The following is an 18,560-nucleotide window of genomic DNA, read 5'->3' on the forward strand; positions in this document are numbered from 1 at the left end:
TACTCTATACTCCACACCCAGAAGCCGTCCTGTGTACACAGCGTTTACATCATCAGACTCTGACCTTCTTTCCCCCCCTGCCGTCTTCTAACCCCTCTCTCTCCCTCATTGTACCCCGTCTCACTTCCCCCGTACCGTTTGACACAGGACTGGGCAGACTCAGACCATGTCTGTCCTCTTCCAGTCCCTCCATCCAGTCCAGATCCCCTTCACCCCTAGTCACCTTGTGAGATACACCTTCAGGCATATCGAAACCCTCAGTCTCCTCTCCACCTGTAGCGCCTCCGCCATTGTTGCCCCCGTTGGCAAGTGGCCAGATGAACTCTCCTCCACCATTGGTGTCGCCGCCATCTCCGCCAACGTCAGGTATCCCACTTGGCGCACCGTTAGCTACCGACCCACCAGCTCCTGTACCAGCGCCGGCACCGGTATTGCTCGCTCGACTACCACCAACACCGCCGAAGATGTCGTCCAGCAGACTCCTCTCATCCACAGGAACTCCCAAGTCGGCAAGTTGTTGCCTTTGCCTCTCCAAAAGAAGTCTTTGTTGTCGCTGGTGGTTCTGCTGCAATTGGTACTCGGCATATCGGGTCAGAAGCCCTTGATCCCATTGCATTGTTGAGCCGTTTACTGACTGTCCGACCGGGGAGGGCCCTGCTGCAGAGGGAGGGAGGTATGCTGTGTTTGCGTGTTGCTGAAAGGACTGTTGCTGTTGGGGCTGAAAGGAATGTTGGGCCCCCTGATGCGGAAGGGAGTGTCCGTAGTAGCCCATCGTTGATGCAGAGCCTTGGGAAGGAGGGTATGACGGGTTCGACACCGGCAGTGGCATGGTCGGAGTGTTCGACGTTCGGTAAGTGACAGCGTCAGGGGGCAGTCGAGGAAGATTGGGGACATTCATAGATGCCTGGACATAGCCATCTGACTGGTCGTATGGGTCCTGACGTTGTTGCAGTTGACCAGCATAGTCAACTGGGTTCGAAGTCGATTGGCCTGGCACGTGGTGCATATTCAGTGCGTAATGCAGACCGGCCATCATTTTGTCCTGGAAAAGGTGGATTGATAGCATTAGCGTACATCGAGCAGCATCCATTCATAGAGGTTGTCACTCACCGAAGTCGAATAGGATCGGTGATCTCCAGGAACTGGGCCACTTTCTGCCTCTCTGTTGCTCGCCCTCTCCCTCTTGCGCTCTCCTCTCTCCCTGTCAAAATCGTCGGTCTCGTCTCGACGTCTCCTGACGTAAGACTCGCCACGGTCATCACCATCTACGTCACCATCGTCGCTACCACTGCTCTCATCGCTCAAGATCCCATCGATAAAGCTCCTCTTCTCGCTTTGGCTCCTATCCCGCGTCTTACCATATCCCTTTCCTTTCGTCTTCTTACTCTTTGCATGCCCGCTCCTCTCGACGTATCGATGCTTGACAGTACGGGCTTTGAAAGATTCTTTGCCTTTCAGACTTCGTGGAGGAGCAGCTTGTCCGTTCGGGGCGACACCTTTCTTGCCCAACGAACCACGTCTCGATCCCACATCATCCTCATCATCTTCCTCATCGTCTCCTGCAAGAGCCATCGCCGCGAACTCGGGAGCTCGTCTCCGTTCGATCATTCCTTCGTACTGTGTGCGAACGGATGGTATTAGCTTCGACCCTTCTTTCATGTGCGGGACATGCCAGAGGCAGCATGAGAGGGTCATAGTCGGGGGTAGCTAGATGCTCGAGAACGAGACAAGGCAGCACTGGACTCACGTCATGATATCTCTCGATCTCGCCATCAAGATCCTGACTCGAGAACTCGTACGCCTTGCCCGCAGCAGAGAAGATGATGATGGACACATCTGCAGCGCAGAGGACCGACAACTCCCAAGCTTTCTTCATGAGACCCGCTTTTCGCTGCGTGGACGAAAGGGTTGTCAGTGAGAGATCCGCGTGAGAACAAGGTGCAGGTCTCGGATATGATAGCGGGAGGACGCATGTTCGTTTGTGGACTTACCTTGAGGAAAGTGACATTACGATTTCGTTCATCCTGCGAACTTGCTATCAGCAACATATATCGAAAGCATCGTGTTGATGATGAACTCACGACCAAAGGCCTGATTTCGATCTTCTTCCTACCCATATTGACACCCTACTACTCTTCAACCTTTCACTATGGATGCACCGTGTATTTTGTGACAGACTATGTCGACGTAGAATTGCTTGATGGATGTTGCGGAGGTACTATTGCGGATATACACAATGGGTATGGTTACTGTTGTATTTGTCGAGACACGAAGCGAGGGGTGGTCAATGATGAAGGTGCTGATGATGCTGAGACGATGCCGATGCTTGAGAACGTTCTCCCAGAGCGTACGTGCTTTGCTGGCTCTGCTTTTCCTTTGGGACGGTGATGACCTTGTTATGCTATGCGGTGTATTAACAAGTCGAGCAAGAGAGGACGAGGTCGGTGCACGCCGAGATCCTCTTTCCGGTAATTCTGATGATGGGGATCTTCCCACCAGAACCAAAAGACAGGTAGCAAGGTGTCTATATTGATCTCGAATGAACGATACCAAGACCAAAAAAAATGGATGTCGGATGTCTAAGATGAGACTTGAGGAGATCGCGTAGAGAAGAGCGACAGTTGTATAGACCGTACGTGCTTCTTGACTGGAGACTGGCTATGATGGTCAAGATGGGACAACTTTAAAACAGGAAGGGAGGGAAGATGAAGACGGCGGAAAGGGTAGGTAGGTAAATATAGGTAGGTGGTGGATGAAGAGTGCTAAATTTAACACCCGAGGTTGTACGTGGGGACCGAAAATACACACACTTTGAACTGCATCACATTCACAGATACAAGTTACGGAACAAGTCCCGAGACAAAGTTCAAGGGAGGCGGTGCTTTTCCTCTTTTCACTTTTTTCTTCTCTGGTAACAGTCTTCTCACACACATTTCCGCTATTGTTCCCTCCCACTCTTTTCTCCGATAGGATAGATAGACCCTTGATTCGTTATTTCATTCGTGCGATGCATGCATAAGATGTGTGTTCGGCAGAACCATACGACGGGGCGCCGATGGAGCTGGTATGAGGCTTCCCTCGGGGGCTAAATGCTCAAGGACGAATGCGAATGGATCTCTACCTGAGCGGGGATGAAGATTTACATGAAAGGGTCTGAAATGCCAAAGCCGATAGTTTAACAGACGGCAACATCTATTTAGGCGGTAGCAATTGGCGTATGGGTGGGTTGGGTTTCTTTGCCAATTCATAGTTTTCGAATCCTTGAGACTTTTGGATCACTTCCTCTGAAGCATCGGGAACAAGGTGTCCTTGCTCATTCCGTCGGGCTCTACGGAGAAGAGTCATCAATTGTCAGATATTCCGAGCGACATGCCTGAAAGGAGGCTGTGGTTCCGAAGAGACTTCGACCGACGACGGAAGCGAAGATTGGGGTAACTCAAAGGAGAGGGGCCGGATAATTACACAAGACGGAGACGGGTTCGATCGAGAGCGTTGACTTACTTGAAGAAGGTATAGCTTAACACCACATCGTCTAGTTCGTCCAACGTCGGCTCATCCATGATATCCCTGTCGATGAAGAAGAACACAGGAAGGTCGACCTCCTCTCCAGCTCGGATCTTCTGCTCCTCGAAACAGAAGCATTCAACTTTGGCAAAATACGGCGCTATCTGTCGGAGAGTACTGTTTTAGCAAAAAGGTTGACTATTCGACGCTTCCTGATCCCTTGTTATTACGGCCGACCCTGTGGGCGTGGTGCTCCAGTCTAGGCCCACTCTAGGATGTCGGTTCATGGATTCGGCTCTTCCTTCTCCCTTTCGTGATCCACATACCCACAAACAGGTTGTTGCTGCGCACAAACTGATCCGAATGAACACATCTCCACTCACTTTCTCCGGTGTCATATTATACGTAGCGATCCCAATCAAATCCTTATCTCCCATATTCTTGGCAGTATAAAAGGCCAGAGCCGTCTCCCCCGGTAAAACCTTGACGCTCCTCTGTTGCGGCTCAAACTTCCATGGTAGCGTATCCGCAGAAGTGGCCTCGAAATGAACGGTGATTCGCTTGCGATCTCTAGATTCCGGGGTGGTGTAGAGTCTGTCGGGGGTGAAGCGCGTCGGGTCGGTCATGGGCGTTCCACCGAATCCTGTAGCGGAACAGAAAGCTCGATATAAAGGGACCGCGGCGTAGGTGGCTCCGAGCGCGATGACCATCTAAAAGCGTAAGACTCCGTCAGGTCCATCTCATTGTTTGGCAGTCGCTGCAAGGATCTTCACGACAACGAAAAGGAACTCGGAAGTGGAGGTGCAGGCAAGTCATGAGCGGTAGACGGAGTCGTGCCAGAGGTCATTGAACTGCCGCCTCGCAAGCATATCGCTCGGGGGAGTAGGGACGGGTAAAGGAGATGCGAATTTGCAACGCAGTCACGCCTGCGCCAATCAAAAAGAAAACACGCCGCACTCACAGTACCTATCGAATACATCACCACACTCCTACTCTTCTTCCCTCGTTCGCTATACATCTTCTTTCTCCTATCCTCCAAAGCCTTTCTTGCCTCTTCAGCACTCATTCGTCGTGCGACCCCATCTCCAAGCAAAGATGACCCCGATGACGACGAGGTGGAAGCTGAGGAGATCACATTGCTATTCGAGGGGGACGACGTTGAGGCGAACCGTGATCTCGCCAAGGGATGTCTGGACAAATAGGGGAAAGGTCGTATTTGAACCGGAACAGATCGGAGGGATGAACATGATGGACAAAACTATGATAAAGAACAGCTTGTCAGTGCATACAGCACACATACTATGGAGATCACCGCTTACCAGAGCGTCTACTGCTCGCCGAGATGATCTATTGAGAGCCGCCATGATCTGAGGTGCACAATTGAATAATTCAAGAGAAGATGTAAATAGTTGATGGTATACAGTAACTCGCTGATCAACGCTTCGTCTGACTTTTGGACATTCTTCGGAGTATCCTCAATGTCCGTTACGCGTTCCTCCGATCCCAATTGCCACGAAGTGTAACCATAGCTTGGGTACGGTATGTCATACAGTTGAATATACAGTCATGCATGATGAGTCGCTGCCACAGTCTCTACTAATCCTTCTCGCCTACACGGACCAACCAGTCTCCTCGTTCTTCTTCGTCCATCTGTCTGAATCTGCCCTCTGCACCATCTGGGTGTTTCTCGTCCGGTGATGTAGACGAGATTCCAATTTCTATTTCGGAAGCTTTGAAGTCTGTTGCGCACACTGAGGAGAGACATTCGATTGCGAGCTGTGCAGATTGTCTGTGTCAGTTGTGCCTCTGTGATGTGGTTTGATCCCGCTGACCTCGATGGCGCCGGCTCGATCCAGAGTAGTCTTGTCTGCCTCCATGGTCTTCCATCGCTTCTCGAGCTGTGTCGAGATGCAGACAGTCAGCGAAATCCATTGTCTAGCTCAAGCATACATACATAATTCGTTGCCTCAGTCTGCTTCTGTCCAGACGCTGTCGCCTTGTATCCTGTAAAGTATCCTGCTGGGTCAAGCTTGAACACTTGAGGACCTGTCTCGTCGTCTGGACCGATCAGGATCATAGCTATGCAGTATGGTCAGCAGCCGCAGCATACAAAGCTCCCACAGTCCGGTGCTGACTCACAGATACCAAGAGGTCTCATTCCTGCTCGTTGTGTGTAGACTTGGTTGATGTTTGCCATTCGCTTGGCCACTAAATTGCGGTATCAGCTGCAGCCGAGGCTCTGCACTTCAACTCAGCTTACATGCTTCAGGAGTGATCTCGTATCCATATTTGTATCGGAATTGAGCAGCTTCTGATCGTGTTCGTTGGACCTGAGCTCGTGCGTCGGCTGAAATGAGAGCAGGATGTAAGAGTACAGCGTAATGTCTTCCTGTTAGGATGACATACCGATCAGACCAGTCATGACACAACCGATGGTAGGGGTGATCTGGAACAAATGTGTGATAGTCCCAGGATCCAGGAGCTTGTCCTGATTGAATCAAGATGTCCCATATTAGCTTTCGACCATAACGCGATCCGATTCGATGCGAAAGGCATAGTGAAAGGCGAGTGTAACTCACGGGCACTTTCCGTTGAGTGATGACGACGGAGGTGTCCTTCCCTCGGATTGCTATCGCGGTGATACCAGCTCCTGATATAGCTTTGAAGGCGTACTCTGTAGGGCGAAGGATGATATCAGTCTGGTGCAGACGAGAAGCGTAACTGATGAAGAAATAGGCTTACCGACTTGGTACAGCTGTGATTGCCGAGAAACAATTGCAATGGTTCTCTATCAGCTTGTGACACCTATGAGTGTGATACAGATAGCTGAGAGACTTACTCTTCCTTCGGGAGAGAAGACTGTGAGGTATCTGTGCGTGGACCATGTCAGCGGATTCTTCTTGAAAGTCGAGAGTATGATCTATATCGCTTACCGGTCGTAAGATGAACGGGACATGGCGAGTGCAGAGTTCTGGCAAGGCTAACAAAGATGTGGAAGGGACAGGGAGACTCTCAGGTTCGCCCAGGCTGGGAGTGATTGGACGAGGAGAGTGGTTGGATGGATCTAAGCTATTGGAGGAATAACAAGCTGTAGATGACCTATCAATTGATTGACAAGTACGAACAGTTCCTCTTCTAAACGCTCACGATGCGACGCGCGAGCGGACAGCGATGAAAGAACGAGTGAGGGGCCCACCACCCAGAGATATTTCTTACTCACCATATTCTAGCATTTTATCCCAGCTGACGTAATACATAGACCTTTTCCTTTGGATCCGCTTTCGGTCACAGCTGCCCAGACGATGAACGGACAGAGGTGTCTGTAGACGCAGTCGATATGTTGATTGATCTCAGCTGTTTGTGTCATCGTCACTTCAACAACTTCCTTGGTCGACCGACGAGATCACATACACGCAAGATGTCTTGGTATGTCCATCCTTCATCTCGTCTCAAGGTGGGGTAGCGAGCTGACGTTATCTCGGTTACATAGGGGAGGGTACGTTCTTCCACTGACAACACAACTCCGCAGCCACTTGGCATCCCAATCCAGACCACCTTGGAAGTCAAATCGCTGATATGACTGATCCGTCAGACTCAAGAAAGCCGCCTCGCGGGCGGGCACCACGATCATGCAGAAGACTGGTCAGGTGGAAAGGACCATCGACCGAGAGTTCGCCGAGGAGGAAGGTCGATTCAAGACGTGAGTGCGAAGTGCTCTATGACCATCCAATCTTGTTGGTGCTCCTCAAGTATCGAACTGACGACCAATCTGGGTCTTGTAGTATGGAGAAGGAGACGAATAATTTGCAAAAGGAAGCAAAGACCTATCTTGATTCCATGCGATGTGAGCGCATTCAGCTGGATGTAGCATATTGGATACGTGCACTGACATGGTCGTCATCTCGGTAGCAATGGCTTCTTCACAAGCACGAATAGCCGAGACTATCGCTCTGTTCTACTCTGCGGATCGGACTAGTGACGTGAGCCACCTCTCTTCCCCCCCCCCCCCACCCACACATACATTTTGGTGAGGGAGTTAAAGCTGACATTGGAAATGCAGGGAGCTATGTCTGGACACGCGTACAAGTCCGCAGTGGACGAGCTGGATGCGGGAGTTGGAAGAGATCTCGTGAGTCAAGCTGCCCGCCTCTTTCGGTGGCGAAAGGTTTAGCTTGCTAAGAAGAATCGGTCCCTTGTCTAGGACGCCCCCTATCGAGCTACTGTCCTCGAGCCTATAGGAAAGATGAACAGCTATTACGCCAACATCAATGCAGCGATCCAAAAGCGAGACCACAAGGTATGTCCGCGAGCTTCCGGTATCGCCACACAACTGACTGATATGCCATGCTGTGAAGATGATGGACTACGATGCTGCTCGTGCTAAGGTCAAGAAGCTTGTTGAGAAGCCAGCGGATGATGCCACCAAGCTTCCTAGAGTAGGTCATCTGCCGTAGTCTTCCACCCTTCCACCTCCAAGACAAGCTAGCTGATAATCCCTCTCCATGATGCAGGCCCAAGCAGAGCACGATGAAGCACGTGATATCTTCAACCTCCTCAATGATCAACTAATTACGGAGCTGCCCATTCTTGTCGATCTTCGTATCCGTATGTACTCAGCTAAGCGTAGACTTCACGACGGTCCAACAAGCTGACCATGCCTATAGCCTATCTCGACCCGTCATTCGAAGCCATGGTCCGATGTCAGATGCGTTTCGCTGAAGAAGGATACGAGAAGCTATCGGGTGTGCAAAGGTGCGTAGTCGTGTGTGATAAAAGATGTACATGACGACTCCCCTGCTGAAGTTTTCCTGCCGCTACTCTCGCAGATACTTCGCCGATACAATCCGAGATGATTACGCGAATGGTGCGTTGGACACTCAGGTGGAAGGAGTCTTGGAGGAAATGAGGGAATTGTCTATCTTTGGACCTTGATCCGGCGGGATTTAGTAGAGAGGAGTCGTTGTTGTAATTTCAGTCAGATCGCGATACAGGGTAGCATGCATCTTCGTCGTTCACGAGCCGCCCTTGCTCTGCGTGCGCGTGATTGCGCTTGTAGCAGCACCCAGAGGAGCAGAGGGTAGCAGCACCTGTCGCCAGGTCATATTGGACTAGGCACGGGTAACGTCGCATCCGATGAAGACGCGGGGGATCCGTTCTTTCGCAGTCGCAGTTCGCGACGACGAAACGTCTCTCTCCTGTCTTTTACGATATTTCTCTCTTCTCGAACAACTACAGCACGAGTCTGAGACATCGTGACATAGCTTTGATGGCTGATCGCAACTGACAATACGATATTATGTCGCTATCCTCTCGCGTTGGATTCTTTGACGTTTCTCAGCCTATGACGGGAGTTTCCGTCCTTTTCAATCTCACTCGAAAATGAGACACCACATTGGATATACGATGGGTCACTAGAATGATACCCACTAGTCCTCCCACATGTGAAAGAGGGACAGAAGGAATAGACCAGAAGGGAACACGAGGCCGACCACCCTTCCTTCTCCGTGCTACAGTATACGGACACTTTCCACTATACTGACACGACCATCCTATAGATGCGTACGCGCATGTGAGTCGCACATAGCGGGACTGCGACAGTACGTGTACACAGAATTGATCAACACGATCCCAATACTGACTTCTATTCACTTGATGTTATCATTCCTTATGCTGTGCTGACTACTGTGGGTGAGTTTCCCCCTCATCCCCTGGATAAGAGATCCGAGCGATTTGATCGGGAGGGAAAAGGGAGACGAATGATCGGAATGGTAAAAAGAAAAGGAGATTTGTTTCAAGTTGAATACAATACACACCATACCTTTTTGATATCTCTCCCTCTCTCCCTCTCTCTCCCTCTCTCTCCCTCTCTCTTCTGCCACCCTATTCCGCTTGCTTCGGTCTGGGTTTTGAAAAAGGGAGCAGGGGAGGGAAAGAGAGGAGATGCATAGACAAGTGAGAAGCGGGTATTGCTCATTTTTTTTTCCTTCTGATGTCGAGGTTTTCAGCCAGGACTTGATCTGATACCTTCCACGACTTCCTCTTGGGATGATCATATAGCTACTATCGTGCGATACCACGGCGCTGTGTACATCCAAACATATCGATATCGACGGTCCTCGTCGACGAGACTCCCAATCCCTGCAATATCGACCCTATCGATCGGCGAGATTGTCCTCGTTATAAGTTACGCCAAATAACAACACCAGCGAAAGGGTAGAGCACTGCTGGGATCACAAGTTGACGGACCGGGACGATTGCCAAGGATCTCACCTCGACATCATTCCTCACCGAAAAGGAGGCGCAGTGTAGCAAAGGTACTGGAAGATTGGTGGCGTGTATGTGTTGAAGATCTCTTACACAAGATAACCGTCGTCTTTAGACGGTGAGTGACAGTTTCGCTTAAATCCTTTTTGTATTTCGTCTATTCTCAATCATCTTGAGCCGACATATTTCCCCTTCTGTCTGAGTACCTGCAGATCTTTCTCCGTCTGCTCTGTCATCTTGGACCTGTCGCCTTGGCGGCTCTTCTTTCCTTGACACATCGCTTGTTCGGCCGGATCTCGACTGCCTCTCGGGGAGTGACATCCCCGAGTCCGTTGTCGTGTTGTGTCGTGGCGAAAAACTGATCGGTGCTCTGTTGTATGGTTGTCATGGTAGAATTGTGTGGTATGCGTATGCTGTGTGGACAATAGGGGCCATGGAACGGATTGGGAGTACGACATTGTCTCCACTGGAGATGGGAAGCGTGTGGCTGGGACGAGCTAGGTCTCTCGGTCTGTCCCTCTGTCATTGGCGAGGTCGGGCATCTCACACAGCTCGGATCGACTTTCCACCCCGCGTTCTGGACATGACCCTTTCTGTGCGTCATCAACATAATCATCATCATCATCAACGACACACACATCCTCCTTTGAACCCTTAGTCGAGGCCAGCCTCATGTTTTCTTTGACGACGCTTTGATCCCCCTCTGCCTCTCCCCTTTTCCCTGGTCCCTCTCGCCGATTTTTTGCTTCTTTTCCCGTGTTGAAGGCCAACAGTAAAAGGCGAGACCATCTCATCTCTCTTTCTCTTTCTCTTTCTCTTTCTCCTTCTCTCTTGATTATCGTTTCTCCCCCTCTTGTCCTCCTGTCTTTTTTCGTCACGAATCACCTCTTCGTCTCTCTTGTTTCCAACCCTACCTCTCTGTACTTCTTCTCACTCGTCTGTTCTCATATCATACCGCACACTTCGTCTTGGCTGTGTGTACGAGTCCCTGTGCCACAGCAAACGACTAATATTCATACTCTCTCAGCCTCATCGACCTTGCCTTCCTGTGCAATCAGAGATCTTTCAAGGAGGCATCATCGTAGCTGACCTCGACTGTCCGCTGAACAGCTATACCAGTATCCCCGATCCGCCTGGACTCCCCGACGTCTTTGCCTATAGAAGAATCACATTTCCCACCGATCGCCAGTGTCACGTCGGAGAAGATTTGATCCTCTGTCCAACGGCTTCCTTTTCCATTCCTGTTGAGCCTTCATCTGTGCAGGCCGGTCCAAGCTCGCCTCATCACCCTCAGAACGATCTACACAGTCCGTGTGCTCTCTTGTCTTGTTACTTAGGAAAGAGGGTAAGGTCGATACCGGTGACCTTTTGGTGAGCGAGGATCTCGATTCTGCCAACGTAATTCAAACGCTTCAGCCCCATCGATCTCCACTTTCTTTGTCTGGTGCAATCGTTTCGCTGACTATCGTCCAAGCAGCTTACAAGATGCCTGCTCAAGGCAGCCATCAAGACTCGGCATCCGACCTTCTCTCACGAATGAATGGTCTCAAGGTCAGGGATAGCCCCGACGAGCCGTATACTTCTTCTCAACAAGTTGGATCATACCATCAGCAAGCCGCTTCGTACCACCAGCAGACCGGTGCCTATCCCCAAGAACCCCCGGTTCGCGGTCCCACATACGCTGCCCATCAATCGCCCCGTCCACCACCCTTCTCCGGCTACATGAGCCCGCAAGGCTTCACATACTATTCCGCCAACGTGGATGTTGACGCCAGCCATGGCGGTGGCAACATGCCAGGCAGCTACCAATATGGTGGTCTGGCAATCGACCTGGGCCCTGGTTCTGTGCCTACCACCCCCTCTTACAGCAACTTCCCGTCTCCAGGTACTATCTACGGAGCGGACAACCAAATGGCACATGACAACCAACTTCAGCTCCAGCAGCAGCAGCAGGTCCAACAGCACGGTGACAACAATATGCAGCCTTATCGACCTCCTCATGTCCAACAAGCTCTTCAGCAGCAAGCCGCCTATCAGCTTCAAGCAGAGGCAGCCGCCACTGCTAGCATGTACGGTTATCAGGATCTAGGACAGTACTGGACTCCATACCAAGGGGTCTACTCGCAGCAAGGTGGTGAGAAACAGCATCATCCTCATCAGGTGAGATCAAGAATACCTGTAGGTAACCAATCTCGAGCTACTACTGATCATACCATTTGCCGAATCAGAGAACGAACTTCAATCAACCACGAAAGTACAAGGCTCCGAACAACGCCCGTTCGATGTCCCAGCCCGGCATCGGTTTCGCCGGTCAAGGCAGCGCTGCTGCGAATAGGTTTACCGGGAAACCCATCGGCGCCGCGACTGCTGCCACGAATACGATCAACAACTCATCTCGAGGGTCCATCACGCAGTGGGCTTTGCAGCGTCACACATCCAATGTCTCAAACCCATACGATCTCTATGGGGGACGTGAATTTTCGAGATGGAGGGGTCTTGGTGATGCAAACTTGGTGAACAGTGCGTTGCTCGAGGATTTCAAGTTGAACAGGATGAAGAGGTGGGAGCTCAAGGTGAGTGCATGTGTAAAGACCCCCGACTGTATGACTGTATAAGTGACCCTTGGACTGGGTGTAGGACATCATTGGTCATGCAAGCGAGTTCGCAGCCGACCAACATGGTTCCCGATTTATCCAACAGAAGCTCGAGTCGGCTGCTGAAGACGAGCGTCAGACTCTCTTCGATGAGATCTTGCCCAATGCTTATCGACTCATGATGGACATGTTCGGAAACTACGTGATGCAGAGAATGTTCGAGTTTGGAGAGAAGGACCAGATAGCGGCGCTGGGAAAGACGATGCTGGGACATGTCCTGATCTTGTCGATGAATGTGTATGGATGCCGGGTGAGTCTTCTCTCAAGCATGCGGGCCCCAGAGAGTTGACGACTGGACGAGACAGGTCGTGCAGAAGGCTCTTGAGCATGTGACGCCAGAGCAACAGCAACTGTTGATCGATGAGCTGGTCCCGCATTACCTGGAATGCGTCAGGTCGAGCAACGCGAACCATGTTGTTCAGGTGAATGACTTTCTGCTCTCTAACCGGTGCGAGACGCTTACGAAGGTGCGGGCACAGCGGCTTATCGCTCTCGATCCGCCTCAGAGTCTCATGGACGCCTTTTGCGGACATGTCCAGGACCTTTCGAAGCATGCTTACGGTTGTCGAGTTCTTCAAAAGACCTTTGAAACGGTCGATGAGGACAGAAAGCGACCTCTGTTGGAGGAGATGCATCTTTACACCTTGGCCCTCATCGAAGACCAGTTTGGAAGTGAGTAAAGTCAACCGAAAGAGACATCAGAGACCTGACGACAACATCTGTAGATTACGTTGTGCAGAGTGTCATTGCCAGTGGTATACCAGCAGATAGGGACAGAGTAATCCAGGTCATCAAAGGCAAGGTGCTTCAACGTGCGTATATTCATCAGGCTGAAACGAATACACGAATGGCTGACCCACCACTTGGCGCAGTCGCTCGTCAGAAATTCGCATCGAACGCAATCGAGAAGGCAATCAGCAATGCCGAACCCGATGATCGCCGCCAGCTCATCGATGAGCTCATTGGTTCGAATGCAGACGGTACCAATAATATTGGAATGTTGCTGCGAGACGCGTATGGGAACTTCCCTTTGCAGGTCAGTGCTCCGAACAGAGTCCGATCCAAGGCTGACGATACGAACACAGACTGCGTTGATGTATGCGGAGCCAGATCAACGTGAGATGATCGCCGACATTGTCGCTCCCTTGATCCGGCAACTCCGAAACACGCCTGTTGGGAAACGACTTGGAGCACGAATTTCACAACTTGAAGACGAAGGGTTGCTGAGCATATTCACGAGCACCAGCATGCACAAATCCCTTTCTTCCAGCACTAGCATGAGTGAGATTACCGGTGGTCTCTCAATGAGCCGTACGACCAGCTCTTCGACCGGACCGACCTCGCCAGAGCCAGGGAGCAGTCTACGAAACTCGACTCTTGTTTCAAGTGGTGTGAGGGGTCTAGACAAGCTTTCCAGTGCTTCCCGCGGATCTTCAGACGACGCCAAGACTCTCCAGGAAATCTTGCCGTAGCCTGCGATTATGCGTCCAGCTCGACGTGGAAGAGATACTCGAATGTTCGGTGAGGAGGTTGAAACGAGGGCCAAATGTTCTTATAGTGCAGCTTCTGGATATACGCTAGGAACGTTGGAATCACAAGGAAACATGGGATCTTATGCTGTCAATATTTCTATATGGTTGGAAACATGAATACGATCTATCAAGTGCGTGCAGTCATCTTTACACACGATGCAACAACATGACAACGGGGGCGGGAAATCAATTGACGAGTGTACAAGGCCACGTGGTTTATCAACCGGTCGAAAAACTGCCACTGAACGGAGTTTCCCTCCTCAAAATAATCACGAAACTCCGAACCCATAGTAAATCGAATTGCCCCCCGCTCACTCCCCCGGTGTCAGTCCCCCTCACTCTCACACCTACCCGGTCGGTCGCATCCTCTCTCGCATTCTTTCAACATCGTACATTACTCGTCCGTCGTCGTTCTCTCCTCTTCCTCTCTCATCCAACACTGCAAAATGGCCATCGGTAAAAACAAGAGGTTGTCAAAAGGAAAGAAGGGTATCAAGAAGAAGGTGGTCGACCCTTTCACCAGGAAGGGTGAGTCTTTTCCCTTGCCAAGTTTTGAGCGAGAATGGGGGGATCTGGTGGAAATGGGGGAATCGATAGCGAGGACAGAGCTGACTTATCGTGTCGTTCCCTTCCTTTGCTCGCCATCGTCCCTTCTTCCTTCGCTCCTCTCGAATCACCGACACGACATTGTGACGGCTCAACAACACAGAGTGGTACGACATCAAAGCCCCTTCATTCTTCGAGAACCGAAACGCCGGAAAGACTCTTGTCAACCGAACCCAGGGTCTCAGTACGTTTGAAAAGCTTTACTCATGCAGGCGAACATCGAGCTTACTGGGGTCGTGCAGAGAACGCCAACGACTCTCTCAAGGGCCGAGTCGTCGAGCTCTCTCTTGCCGATCTCAACAATGACCAGGAGCAATCTTTTAGAAAGATCAAGCTGAGGGTCGAGGAGGTTGCTGTGCGTAATCGTTACTTGCAACCTTTGTGCCATATGCTGATCATCTTGGTTCGTTCGTCGATGAATAGGGCAAGAACCTTTTGACCTCTTTCTTCGGCATGGACTTCACCACCGACAAACTCCGATCCATCGTCCGAAAATGGCAAACCCTCGTCGAGGCCAATGTCGACGTCCGAACTTCTGACGGTTACGTTCTCCGACTTTTCGCCATCGGTTTCACCAAGCGACAATTCAACCAGGTCAAGAGGACCACTTATGCTCAGGCTTCCCAAGCCAAGGAGATCCGAGCCAAGATGGTCGAGATCATGCGTCGTGAGGCTGAGGGTAGTGATCTGAAGGAGTTGGTCCAGAAGTTCGTTCCGGAGTCTATTGGTCGAGAGATTGAGAAGGCCTGCAAGGTGGGTATCTTAACGCCGCGATCTATCTCTGAGCGAGCACAAAGGCTAATTTTTACTCTTGGCAATAGGGCATCTACCCTCTCCACAATGTCTACGTCCGAAAGGCCAAGATCATCAAGACCCCTAAAATCGACATGTCCAAGCTCCTCGAGTCTCACGGTGAGGCCATGGACGCCAACACTGGTGCCAAGGTCATCAAGACCGGAGAGTTCGTTGAGCCCGAGGTCCTCGAGTCCGTTTAAAGGGTGGATTGAGGGATGCATGTATACCTATTGGCACAGAAACTTCACTGGTCCAGGTTTCATTGGCACGCGTGTGTGCATTGTAGGAAGAGCTCTGCGGCGAAAGGGGCAGGGTCTTGGTGCATGTCGAACCCGATTCTGGAGCAGCACGCACATGGATTTGACTATGAGATCTAAGCGCTTTCCTGTCGATTTTGTCCCATTCCTCAATCAATGACAGCTTCCTAATACTACCAGAGTTGTAGCTTTTGAATCTCGGCAGTCAACGTTGACTGTTGGATTGCGGATTACAACGCTGCCCTGTGACCCATATGCTGCACGGATAAAGGTCAATACCCGTCCAATCCACCATTATCAGCTCGTCAGCCTCGGCGGTCAAACCCGAGTATGACGATAGATAGATGGAGTCGAGAGTTTCCCTGCCTGGTCACCGAGATCTTCTCTTCGAGTCGGAATGAATCCATAAAGATGAAAGGCAAACAAGCATGCATCTCTCTCCTTCTACCAGTCTCTGATCTGATTCTGAAAAGCCCTCCTACTGGTAGCTTGTACCCAACTCGTATGGTACGGTGAAACATCATGTCAGGCCTAACAACGACCTTCGTCTCATGTCGACCTCCCACATCCTCGACCTTACCGGAAGGTACGACGTCGCTCCCAATCGCGCCTATCTCGTTATGGCCAATGGGCACGGTCGAGTCGGTGTTTACGTTTCCGGAAGAGCTGGACAAGGATAAGCTGGAGCAGGCTATTGGACTGTTGACATCTGTATGGCCAACTCTGGGTGGGAGATATGTCAGGAGAGCTCGCGAGGGCGAGGACGGGAAGTTTGATTTTTCAGTGGGTTCCTCTCAGTCTTCTCACACGTCAACACCCGTGTGGCGTATCGGGAGACAGGATCAGGACAGTATGAGCCTGGACTGATTGTCACACCCTACATAATGGCATAGTTCAACTTGACCTCATCTCCGATCCCGTTCTCGACGCAAACAATCACCTCCGCTCCCGACCCATTCCCATTCCCGACCCGTCTGGTGATACAAGACACTTTACATCCCTATCTTCCCCCTCTGGGTCCTACCTACCATATACCCAACAAGGACGAACCTCTGTTCGTGGTCCGACTCACGACGATCTTACCGTTCAGATCGAGTGTTCTCGGTATCAACATGAGTCATCTGATCGGCGACGGTGAGATGGGATTGAGACTCGTCAAACTGTTGGAACTGTTCTATCTCCATGGCGAAAAGGTGATCGTGAGCATCAATGATGACAAAGAAGATGTATATCGTCTCAGTGGGTTTCTGTTGCCGACATTTGGAGATCATACGAAATTACCCCCATTCCAACCGGAATGGGATGACCTGTATTCCAGTTGGAGCAGCATAGGACATGATGGACAGAAACGGTTCGAAGCGTTCAAGCACGAGAGAGAGACTAATGAGAGGATGACGATCGAATTCAATCAGGGTGAGATCAAGAAGTTGAAAGACGTCTGGATGGATAAGGAGAAAACCGGTATCCTTTCTGGTCAGGATGTCTTGAGTGGTTGGTGGATCCAGTTGATGGAAAGACTCGGGATGAAGATCGATTTGGTGGAGTACGTGTGTAGTGTGAGTATGACAAAGTGTCCACTCCTCTTCCACCTACTGAGCACGTTCAGTGATTGCCTTCGCCATTCGGATTGCCTTCAAAAACCCCGGAGGATAACACGCTGACGTACGATCTCATCCACTCCCACAGCATCGACTATTCTGCGTCAGTCACCCATCGTATCCACCAGATCTTCCAACACTCGCTGCAAACGTTTCGAGGGTACGCACTATCGCACTCCAACCACATCAGCTCGCAGGTCTCGATCCTGGTCAGATCGCAACTCTAGTAAGAAAGGCGATCAACGAGCTTCGATCGGATCCAGACATCACTTTACCCTGGTTATCAGGTGCGGCCCACCACCTCGAGCAAGCTGCGATACAAGACAGAGGTCAGATCTTAGCTTGTGGAGATGGTCAGGTTTTCATCAATTCCAATATCAGGTGAGCGACATTTGTCTCTCCTAGCCATGCGAGCCGACTTGATCAGTTCAGCCAACGGCTGATCGATGTAACTTATGTGTCGATAGGATGAATTGGCACGTTTCGTTCGGATTCCAGCCCCATCAGACTACTTATCATACTGCCCACACGGGGCTAAGATACCTGAGAGTGTATCAAGCCAACCCTAGAGAAGGTGAACGATTAGGAGAAAGAGTTGAGCTAGCGTTCAGACTCCCCAAGGGTGGCATGAAGGAGGCCGCAGAGAATTTGGTACGGAATGATCAACAGGAATTAGCAGACATGTAGAACCAGATCGTGTTATATGGACCGCATAGTCGTGACGATCAAAGTAGATGTACTGGTAATGTTCTGGGGAGAGTGCAATCTTTCCCAGCACTAATAATCCCAAGTTGAAATTTATCATCATCTACGACGCGTCCGGAAGCAGCCGCGCATTCGACACTCGCACTGCTTGCGTCGCTCAACCAAGGACTGCATCGACCTTTAGCTTTCCTCTTTTCTATCTTGACACGGTTGCGCAGATCTCGACCTCATCGTCCTTGGACCCCTTCTGTCCCTTCATCTTCTACCTCTTCTTCGTTCCGACTTCTCCTTGATCTCCGTAGCTGTTCGAGTCATTGCGCTTCATACAGGTGAGTAGCAGACGTCCAAATTCCCCTAAAAAAAGACACCTCTCTCTCTGTATCCGCCATCTATCCTCTCGTGATCCCAATGCTGCGTCTGTATCTCGGAAGCTATAGCATCATAGGACGCTGACTTGTGATCTCCCTGGGTACCACTCACCCCAATAACCCATTGTCATTATCCATGTTTCACCCTGTCTTGTAACTCACCTCGCTACGCACGACCAACTAAACCCAAACTCTGACACCCTTTTCAACTCAACTTGTGAGTCACTCCTCTCTGTCTCCACGGTCTTTCGGCATTTCTCGCTCATCGAATCTTCAC

At 50.8% G+C, this 18,560-nt stretch overlaps 7 protein-coding genes across 7 annotated transcripts; 4 read left to right on the top strand and 3 right to left on the bottom strand.

Annotated features, from left to right (window-relative positions):
- Window positions 1-52: 52 nt before the first annotated feature.
- Window positions 53-2,117, bottom strand: IAR55_000135 (uncharacterized protein; the record flags this gene model as incomplete). The annotated part of the gene is made up of 5 exons (XM_066943272.1): window positions 53-1,042; window positions 1,111-1,617; window positions 1,748-1,891; window positions 1,992-2,024; window positions 2,082-2,117. 5 exons carry the CDS (start codon window positions 2,115-2,117, stop codon window positions 53-55), a joined length of 1,710 nt encoding a protein of 569 aa, XP_066805814.1.
- A 1,075-nt stretch (window positions 2,118-3,192) lies between these two features.
- On the bottom strand, window positions 3,193-4,868 carry IAR55_000136 (uncharacterized protein; the record flags this gene model as incomplete). The annotated part of the gene is made up of 5 exons (XM_066943273.1): window positions 3,193-3,328; window positions 3,502-3,668; window positions 3,888-4,214; window positions 4,466-4,762; window positions 4,824-4,868. The coding sequence occupies 5 exons, from the start codon at window positions 4,866-4,868 to the stop codon at window positions 3,193-3,195; spliced, it is 972 nt and encodes a 323-aa protein (XP_066805815.1).
- Window positions 4,869-5,100: 232 nt separating this feature from the next.
- IAR55_000137 (uncharacterized protein) lies at window positions 5,101-6,460 on the bottom strand (the record flags this gene model as incomplete). Its single annotated transcript, XM_066943274.1, has 10 exons — window positions 5,101-5,280; window positions 5,337-5,402; window positions 5,459-5,583; window positions 5,644-5,712; window positions 5,765-5,851; window positions 5,911-5,992; window positions 6,084-6,178; window positions 6,247-6,259; window positions 6,344-6,374; window positions 6,438-6,460. 10 exons carry the CDS (start codon window positions 6,458-6,460, stop codon window positions 5,101-5,103), a joined length of 771 nt encoding a protein of 256 aa, XP_066805816.1.
- A 462-nt stretch (window positions 6,461-6,922) lies between these two features.
- On the top strand, window positions 6,923-8,436 carry IAR55_000138 (uncharacterized protein; the record flags this gene model as incomplete). Its single annotated transcript, XM_066943275.1, has 11 exons — window positions 6,923-6,930; window positions 6,995-7,000; window positions 7,097-7,204; window positions 7,287-7,348; window positions 7,414-7,484; window positions 7,565-7,633; window positions 7,706-7,801; window positions 7,860-7,940; window positions 8,016-8,109; window positions 8,169-8,256; window positions 8,331-8,436. The coding sequence occupies 11 exons, from the start codon at window positions 6,923-6,925 to the stop codon at window positions 8,434-8,436; spliced, it is 789 nt and encodes a 262-aa protein (XP_066805817.1).
- Window positions 8,437-11,253: 2,817 nt separating this feature from the next.
- On the top strand, window positions 11,254-13,894 carry IAR55_000139 (uncharacterized protein; the record flags this gene model as incomplete). The annotated part of the gene is made up of 8 exons (XM_066943276.1): window positions 11,254-11,928; window positions 11,997-12,341; window positions 12,406-12,672; window positions 12,728-12,844; window positions 12,902-13,094; window positions 13,148-13,234; window positions 13,295-13,458; window positions 13,508-13,894. 8 exons carry the CDS (start codon window positions 11,254-11,256, stop codon window positions 13,892-13,894), a joined length of 2,235 nt encoding a protein of 744 aa, XP_066805818.1.
- Window positions 13,895-14,400: 506 nt separating this feature from the next.
- Window positions 14,401-15,555, top strand: IAR55_000140 (40S ribosomal protein eS1; the record flags this gene model as incomplete). Its single annotated transcript, XM_066943277.1, has 5 exons — window positions 14,401-14,482; window positions 14,664-14,744; window positions 14,803-14,915; window positions 14,984-15,313; window positions 15,382-15,555. The coding sequence occupies 5 exons, from the start codon at window positions 14,401-14,403 to the stop codon at window positions 15,553-15,555; spliced, it is 780 nt and encodes a 259-aa protein (XP_066805819.1).
- Window positions 15,556-16,134: 579 nt separating this feature from the next.
- On the top strand, window positions 16,135-17,897 carry IAR55_000141 (uncharacterized protein; the record flags this gene model as incomplete). Its single annotated transcript, XM_066943278.1, has 4 exons — window positions 16,135-16,395; window positions 16,506-17,168; window positions 17,299-17,591; window positions 17,678-17,897. 4 exons carry the CDS (start codon window positions 16,135-16,137, stop codon window positions 17,895-17,897), a joined length of 1,437 nt encoding a protein of 478 aa, XP_066805820.1.
- Window positions 17,898-18,560: the final 663 nt, after the last annotated feature.

This window comes from Kwoniella newhampshirensis, chromosome 1 (assembly GCF_039105145.1).
Source record: "Kwoniella newhampshirensis strain CBS 13917 chromosome 1, whole genome shotgun sequence".
Classification (NCBI taxonomy): domain Eukaryota; kingdom Fungi; phylum Basidiomycota; class Tremellomycetes; order Tremellales; family Cryptococcaceae; genus Kwoniella; species Kwoniella newhampshirensis.